Raw genomic sequence first — 8,788 nt, forward strand, 5'->3', positions numbered from 1 at the left:
TTATAGTTTCCACATAGAAACGGGGTGGGGGGTTTGTTGTCTCTCAGTTGTAGCTTATTTTAGTTAAGATACTATCTCCGGTTTCATCCATTTTAGAACGTGGTTTATAGACTGCATCTGTGAAAGCTTACACCAGGTACCCGTTCATGGCCTCAGCTTTGTGGAAGCACCTAGGAAGAACTAATATCTCCATGTGCCTAACAGAGACTCAAGGGCCAAATAGCAGACATCCCAGCATTCCAGTGAAAAGGAGAAGACAGAGAGCTGACAGTGCGGTAACCTCTGTTCCACATCCCAGGTCACAGGTGGCAGTTACTCACCCTTTCTGAGGGCTGTCTGCATGATGTCCCGGGCAATAGGATTATGTGACTGTATGGAATACTGGCATACTGCCGCTGCCATCCTCACATTGGGATTTCGGTCAGACAGCGCATCCTCTAGAACAGGCAGAAGGACCTCTGGCAAATCCACAATGATTGGTTCTGCAATCAAAAAGATGGCACTAGTCCTTTGTTTTTCTCTCAGACAGCTTCCTTACCAAGGTCAACCTTAAATCTATGGCTTACTAAATCATGGGTCAGATGGTTGCCTCCAGTGTCCTTATGCCCAAAGGACACTGGTGCCAATACACTAGTTTTCAGTCCTTTAGCATCTGATCTCTAGTACTGAAGCCAAAACATATTTCCAGCTAGTTATAGTAACCTCTGCCATTAATCTTAATAACAAAACCAACGCATTTACTCCATCATAGCAGTTATAGTTATGCTTTGCCATTTCACATTGTTTAATTCAGTATTTCAACTCTGGTTGGGTGTGAGCCCAAGTAGATATCACTAGTAGATTCCAATAGGGGGTCTTTTAGCTCTAACTGTAAACAATGATTCTTGCCATGAGCATTGTACTGAGGAGGATGAGAGGAGCTCAGTCTTTTCAGGGCAGCAATGCCAGGCATTCCTTTCATCTGGGGCCTTTTTATTTTTATTTTTTTTCTTAATTTGGATTTTTTTTAACTTTTATTTTAGGTGTTTTGCCTGCATGTATATCTGCACACCACATACATGCAGTGCTTGTAGGCTCCAGAAAGAGCTTTGGATCCTCTGCCATTTGGGTGCTGGGAATCAAGCCTAGGTCCTCTGGAAGAACAGCCAGTGGCCTTAACCACTGAGCCATCTCTCCAGGCCTGTCTGAGGTCCATGAATCTGTGGAGAATCCCCTAGCATTAACTGTGGATAAATTTATGCTCCATGAGTATGATAGCTCTTTAGAGACTTTACTGGTAAGAGTTAGGGTCATGGAGGGCACGCATGTAATAGGGCATCTGGCGAGGCCCAGAGAATAGTATTGGTCAGGTATTTTAACTTTCATTTATAGTTTTGTCCAGTTGTGGTATGATTTATCAGTTGGGGCTTGTTTTAATCATAAGGAAATTTTGCCTATAAACATAGGAAAGCATTTTAGCTGAGGTGTAGAGCACTCGCTTTGAAGGCACAGCGTGCTGGATGAAGTCGCCAGCACTATCAGTGAAAACAACAGAAGCTTAGAGAACAGACGGGCACTTATCTGAAGTTTAAATTCTTAAGCTCAAGGAGAAAGGGTTGTCACCTCTTTGCCCACAGCACCTTCCCAAGAGACAGCAGAGCTGCGAGTGGTTTTGTACTTTCATTTTGGGTTGTTTTTGAGGGTCTCCAAAGCCCAAGCTAACTCCTGATCTTGCTGCCTCTCCCTCCCAAGGGCTAGTATTCTAGGCATATACATCCACACTCAGTCCATCTGTCTTTTTTGCTTAGGTTATAGACCCCTTGATCTCCAAATCCAAAATCTGAAATATTCCAAATACAGACACGACCCCCCCGGATCCCCACAGGTGGAATCACCACACCTATCCTCATGTGACAGGTTCAATAAAAATGGAGACACAGTTTAAGAATTGTATGAAATTACCTTTAGGATATATATATATATATATATATATATATATATATATATATAATGTGAAATACAAATAGCTTTCACATTTAGACCTAAGTCTCATCTCTGAGATAATTCATGTATATTAAAATACTCTAAATCTGGAAATAGTCCATTTTTTTCTTGTCACAAGTATTTTAGAAGAGGGATAGTCAATCAAGGAATGTAGACAGGAATATGTGCATTTCTACTGATCAAATAGAAGTCTATTGAGGGGGCTGGAGAAATGGCTCAGCAGTTGAGAGCACTTACTGCTCTTCTGAAGATCCTGAGTTCAAATCCCAGCAACCATGTGGTGACGCATAACCATCTATAATGAGATCTGATGCCCTCTTCTGGTATGTCTGAAGATAGCTACAGTGTACTTACATATAACAATAAATAAATCCTTGGGCCGGAGTGAGTGGGGATAGAGTGAGCAGAGGTCCTAAGTTCAATTCCAAGCAACCACATGATGGCTCACAACCATCTGTACAGCTACAGTGCGCGCGCATGTGTGTATGTATATGTGTGTATGTGTATATATACATATATATATATATATATATGTATATATACACATTGATTTTTCGAGACAGGGTTTGGCTGTCCTGGAACTCACTCTGTAGACCAGGCTGTCCTGGAACTCACAAATCTGCCTGCCTCTGCCTCCCAATTGCTGGGATTAAAGGCATGTGCCACCACTGCCCAGCAATAATTTTTTTTTTTAAAAAAAAAGTCTATTGAGTACTTAAGAAAACTAATTTTCTTTGAGTAAGTGATAAAATTGAAACATACATGTGCAGGACCTGTGAAAGGGACTACAATTCTGAGGACAAAGGTGTTCTTGTATGTCCAGTCATGTCTGGATATGATGTCTCAGTCTACGACAGATCACATATACCACAGCAGCCCCATAAGATGTGTCTCCTAGTTACACTGCAGCTGTTTCATGTAAATACTTCTCCCTGTGTCTGCACAATGATGAAACTGTATGGTGACACATCTCTCAGAACATATCCCTGCCAAGTGCCACCGACTGTATACAGCTGTGGGTAGGAGATTATAATAATAGCCATTACCCAACGAAACAAGAAAAAAAATAACAACAAAATATGTGTAGAAACTTATAGCAAGCTTCTCAGAGGAAGTGGTGTCTCTGCTGTAGTTCTAAGGGTTGTCAGGTGAGGACAAACTTTTCCAGTAGAGGGAGCTGCAAACTTGAAAACCTGGAAGATGTCGCTGAGTCGGCAGAGTGCTTGCTTGTTGAGTGTTCCTGCCACGTGTGCCTTAGGGCTGGCCATCAGACATCTGGGGAATGCCCATGTCTGTAAGTCAATAAACAGGAAGAAAGCGGAGGAACCTTTGAAAGCCTGACAAGTTGAAAGAGGTCCAGCCAGTCCCAGCCCCTCACTATAGGTATAGCAGAAGTGTAAGCAGGCAGTCACTATACAATCACAGGCGAGGATAGAGTGAGCTTGGGATGTCTCAGCTCAGAAGGAGCAAGTTGGCACAGGTTTCAGGCTAATGATTCTGAAGGCACATTTGATGCGGAGTGGATGGGTTTCTAACATTTCATCACCAGGAGCCTGTATTGTGGAATCATCTTTAGTAAGTTGTAATTTTGACTGTAGGAGAGGGGAGGTTTTCTTACCTGTTATTGCTAATAAGGAGAAATGATGTCAACATTATTTTCCCTAAAAGATTACAAACTCTGCAAAAATGGAAAGATTCTTAATTCATTTTTTAAGATTAAAATATATCAAATTCATTTATGTATTTTTTTCCCCTTTTCCCTTCCTACTTTTCTTTGCTGAGGCTTAAACCTAGGGCTTTGTGCATGCCAGGCTGGCATTCTATGACTGAGTTACATCCTCCATCCTCATTTTTTTCTGTATGAGTATTTTGTTTGAATGTATGTACATGTAGCCCATGTGTGCCTGGTACCAAGGGAGGCCAGAAGAGGACATCAGCTCCCATGGAACAGGAGTACATATAAGCTGCCATGTGGGTGCTGGGAACAGAACCTCTGTAAGAACAGACCGTGGCCATAACCACTGAGCCATCTGACCAGTCCACAAGCCATTAGGTTGGTTTGTCTTTTTTACTATAAGGAAATTTCAAGGTGGGAAAACATGAACTTCATTGCAAGCCACTGAGCAAACATAAAGGCTGAGAGTGTTACAGAAAGCCCTTGGAGTAGAGTGTATGCTCAATATGCCAGAGGCCTTGAGCTCAACACCAGGGCACCAAACTAGAACCAGGAACCGCAGGCTTGTCTCTTGCGATGCGCTGTGCTGCGGACTCTAGGCCATAGTTTCTACATTTCTTTAAGGCCTCCTTCAGTTCAGATGTCCCCAAGCAGCTCAGTCCTGGCTCTCACCTGAGTCCTCTGGGTTGGTGGCAATCCGGGGCCTCTCTAAAGCAGCGGTGGCACAGGTGATGATGGCCTGGACCCTAATGTCATCGTACATGCTCTGTATGCCTCGTAGTAGGTTCTCTACTGTCTCATGATGCCATTCAATAACTATATCATAGGAAGAAAAATGAAAAAGAACCACCTGGTTAGGGTTATATGTTACACAATAAACAGGAAGACAACACAAAATCCTTTTTCCTAGGACATTGCAAGTAACACTTTAGCTCAGAATAAAGAATTCACAGACAGACTCCTTGGCAAGTTATTTTTGTGGTGATTCATACACTTCTTGGGTAGCTCCCCTCCTCCCACCCCGCCAAGTCTCATCTTACATACTATTGCTCCTTACTTGAGTAATTTTTCATGGAAGATAAGTGGGAATAAAAGACAGTGTTTGACTGGTTATGGTGGCATGCAGTTACTTAGTGCCAGTTAGGCTGAAACAGGAAGATCATAAGCTCATGTATTCAAGACCAGTCTAAGCTACATAGCAAGTGGCCCATCTCAGAACAAACAGGGTGAGGGATGAGGGTCTCGGTTAGTAGAGGCATTCAGCTTTCTACTTAACGTTCTTTGAAGGACAATAGGTCCATGATAACCCCATTTGCACAACTGAGTTTGTTCTACAGTCAACTGCAGTTTCTTTTGACAACATGTATATATAATGCTGGGGCTGTATCTTTCGCATTTCCTGTCATGGATCATTTATCCAGCATGTCTCAGACATGAGTAAGACAGGGTTTCTGCCTGTGAAGTTTTCTCAGTGTGGTTGTGGTCGGGGACCCCAAGAGCCAAAGAGAAGAAAACCAGGAACAGCCATGTGACCTGCTCAGTGCTCATAAATAGTGTGAATCCACCTCACCTCTCCCATAACCCTCTTTCCTTCTCTTCCCTTTCCAACTCAGCTTTTTTTTAGTCTCACTACCCAGTAATCTAAAGCATTCATTCATCCAGAAGGTAAGTCACCGTATATGGGAGACAAATAAGCCAAAAAAAAAAAAAAAAAAAAGGTATAAAAAGTTCTGATCCTGGATTTCTGTGACTCTGCCTTTGAGGAAAATCCTGGAGAGACAGTGCTAGCACATAATGAACTGTTTCCTGCAAAAGAGCCTGGTGTCCTGTTTCTCTGATCAGAAAGCCTGCAACATACTAAGTTCTCATGCATCACTGAAGTTCTCTCACATTCCTCCCCATGTAAAAAAAGAATCTAGTGTAGATGAAAATAATGCTGAGTGCAAGGCTCTGATCCAGATCCCTAAGGAGGCAACCAGCCTTTTACATTTTACAAGCAAGGGCTGGAGTTTTCCAGACTGGGAAACATATTCAGAAATATCAACTATCTCAGGCTATCCCTTCACTTACTGAGTGCCCAGGAAGTCTTCCACTCCTGCAGCATCCTCCGCAGGACTGCCAGCTCCCAAGTCACGTCCTCCTTCAGGGGTTGGACCTGCTTCTTTTGCTTCTTCCTAGTCTTAGTAGACTTGGCCTCCTCACCTACCTGCAGCAGAAGTCCCTTGATCTGGGTTGGCAGTGCAGTCCAACGCTGGACTCCTTTCTTGAATTTATAAGCTGTGTAATGAAGAATCGGTTTTCACCTCACTGCCCAGCTAGGGAACCTGGAGACTTGTACTTGCTTGCAAGTGCTATACCCAGTGTGGTGGTTTGGATAAGAATGACCCGTAGGCTCGCATATTTGAATGCTTAGTCACCAGGGAGTGGCACTATTTGAAAGGATTAGAAGTATTAGGGGGGTAGGACCCTATTAAGAGTAGGTGTGGCCATTTTAGAGAAATTCTGTCACTGGCAGTGGACTTTGAAGTTTCAAAAGCCCAAACCAGGCCCAATTTCTCTGTCTTTCTATCCATCTGTCCATTCCTGCCCCCCCCCCCAAGCCCCTGCTCCCAGCCTGCAGACCAGGATGTAGCTCTCAGCTACTATGTTATCACCATGCCTGCTGCCATGCTCCCTACCATGATGGTAGTGGACTAAGCTGCTGAAACTGTAAGCCAGCCTCCAGTTAGATGCTTTCTTTCATAAGAGTTGCCATGGTCAGCCAGGTGGTGGTGGCTCACGCCTTGGGAGGCAGAGGCAGGTGGGTTTATGAGTTTGAGGACAGCCTGGTCTACAGAGTGAGTTCCAGGACAGCCAGAGAAACCCGGTCTGGGGGGTGGGGTGGGGGGGCAAAGAGTCGCCATGGTCATGGTGTCTCTTCACAACAACAGAATCGTGATTAAGACATTCAGCTACATGCTCAGCCCTAGAGAGCCCATCTGAATAGTGCAAAGAATCACAAGATTTAGAGACACTGTCTCTTAGAAGATGGGTACATTTTATTTTAGAAGCTCATTTCTTGGTCACCTTTGCCTAACAAAATAAAGAATGATATACTTAAAGAAAGAAAGAAGGAAAGAAAGAAAGAAAGAAAGAAAGAAAGAAAGAAAGAAAGAAAGAAAGAAAGAAAGAAAAGGCAGGGAAATGGCTCAGTGGTAAAGCACTTGCTTTGCAAATGTGAGGACCAGAGTTTGAATCCCCAGCACCCAGATCAAAGCTGGGCAAGTGTGGCAGCCTGCCTAAAATTTAAATACCTGAAAAACTGAGACAGGAGATCTCAAAATAAATAAGTAAATAAATCAGGTTTGCTAGACTAACTATCGATGCTATCTGTGTTCACCTGAGAGACCTTGGCTCAATGAGTAAGGTGGAGAGAAAGTGAGGAGGACCCCCTAGCATTAGCTTCAGGCCTCCACACACATGCCCACCCTTGCGTACTCACACGTACAGGTACACACATCACCACACCCAGAGACACATCAAAAAAAAGGAAGAAAGAAAAAAAAAATCAAGGCCCTAGAGTCTGAGGCAAGGAGCTGTGTATGGTGGAAGGGGTAAGACCAGCCCAGAACACAGGTGAGTGAGGAGCCTGATGAGCTTCCTGTGCTGCCCGAGTGCATGAATCTTAGTGGTAATTACCCTAAACCACGTATTTATACACCTGAGTAATATCAGTTTCAACTGGTAGCAAGTTCCGCCATCTTACAGTTAGTATCTTACAATGTTAGATACTAACATTGTTTAGTTGTTAGAGAGTGCCCCATCGCTGGTGGCATCCACCACCTTACAGTTAGCGTCTTACAGTGTGTTTAGTTGTTAGGGAGTGCCCCATTGCTGGTGGCGTTCATCACCTTACAGTTAACGTCTTACAGTGTGTTTAGTTGTTAGGGAGTACCCCATTGCTGGTGGCGTCCAGGACTTTAAAGAAAGAGCCTCAATTCCATACCTCCTGCCACAGCCACCATTAGCTTTCTGATAATGTTCCTTACGCATTTCAGGAATGGGCTGGAAGCTCCACTTCTCTGGGCTTTCAGGGAAGACCTTAGTTAGGTGCTTGTCATACCGATTGAGGTTTTCCAGGACAATTTGGTCTTTCCTCCCACCAATCTGGTGAACAATCTTCACTCCATCTGTGAAGACAAACACAATGGATGTATGTAGCCCAAGCTGGCCTCCAAGTTAAAGTCTTTCTGCTCCTCTGCCTCCCACTATGCCACCGTGCCCCAGACTAAAAACGTCACAGCTGGTAGTCTTGTAAAGAAACTTCATAAAGGCTGAGAAGAGCCAAAGATAATGTTTCAAGGCGGTTAAGCAGAAACTAATTTCTAGTAGTACTAGACACCAAAGAAGGGGCATTTAGGTAACCCTACCCAGTCATGAAGCCCTTAGAATAGTTTTGTGAAGCTCCTTAAGGAGACCTGGCCTTTAGTAGTGTAGAAGCAAGATGGAACTAATGAAGAAACATGGTGCCGGGTGGTGGTGGTGCATACCTATGATCCCAGCACTGAGAGACAGAGGCAAGCAGATCTCTGTGAGTTCAAGGCCAGCCTAGTCTATAGAGTCACTTCCAGGAGAGCCAGGGCTATACAGCGAAGCTCTATCAAGAAAGAAAGGAGAGGAGTGGAGAGGAAAGGAAAGAAGAAAAAAGAAGCCAACTTGGAACCTGCAATAGATTGTGTTCTGCAAGGCTGGGCATTGAAAAGTTAGCTTAGATGGAGGGGAGGGAGGGAGCAGGCAGACGTGATGACCTCTTGTGTGCTAAGCAGAAGTTCTGCAGATGCTTTCTTGTCTCCTGCATGGAACACACAGTCTTGTTAACATTGCTTTACAAGGGGGCTGGAGAGATGGCTCAGTGGTTAAGAGCACTGTCTGCTCTTCCAGAGGTCCAGAGTTCCAATCCAAGCAACCATATGGTGGCTCACAACCATCTGTAATGAAATCTGGTGCCCTCTTCTGGTGTGTCTGAAGACAGCAACACTGTACTCACATACATAAAATAAATAAATCTTAAAAAAAACAAAACAAAGCCGGGCAGTGGTGGTGCATGTCTTTAATCCCAGCACTTGGGAGGCAGAGGCAGGTGGATTTCTG

General features: G+C 44.0%; 1 protein-coding gene across 3 annotated transcripts in view; it reads right to left on the reverse strand.

Moving 5' to 3' along the window:
• Heatr4 (HEAT repeat containing 4) overlaps positions 1–8,788 on the reverse strand; it is a 37,782-nt gene that overhangs the window by 20,602 nt on the left and 8,392 nt on the right. For all 3 annotated transcript variants that reach the window (XM_031356648.1, XM_031356647.1, XM_031356646.1), the window contains exons 4-7: positions 7,687–7,827; positions 5,729–5,935; positions 4,331–4,474; positions 321–482 (exon numbers count right to left, since the gene is read on the reverse strand). In XM_031356648.1, the coding sequence (XP_031212508.1) occupies positions 321–482; positions 4,331–4,474; positions 5,729–5,935; positions 7,687–7,827 (654 nt within the window). The remainder of the gene's footprint in view (positions 1–320; positions 483–4,330; positions 4,475–5,728; positions 5,936–7,686; positions 7,828–8,788) is intronic.

Source organism: Mastomys coucha, unplaced genomic scaffold (assembly GCF_008632895.1).
Source record: "Mastomys coucha isolate ucsf_1 unplaced genomic scaffold, UCSF_Mcou_1 pScaffold6, whole genome shotgun sequence".
In the NCBI taxonomy this organism is placed as follows: domain Eukaryota; kingdom Metazoa; phylum Chordata; class Mammalia; order Rodentia; family Muridae; genus Mastomys; species Mastomys coucha.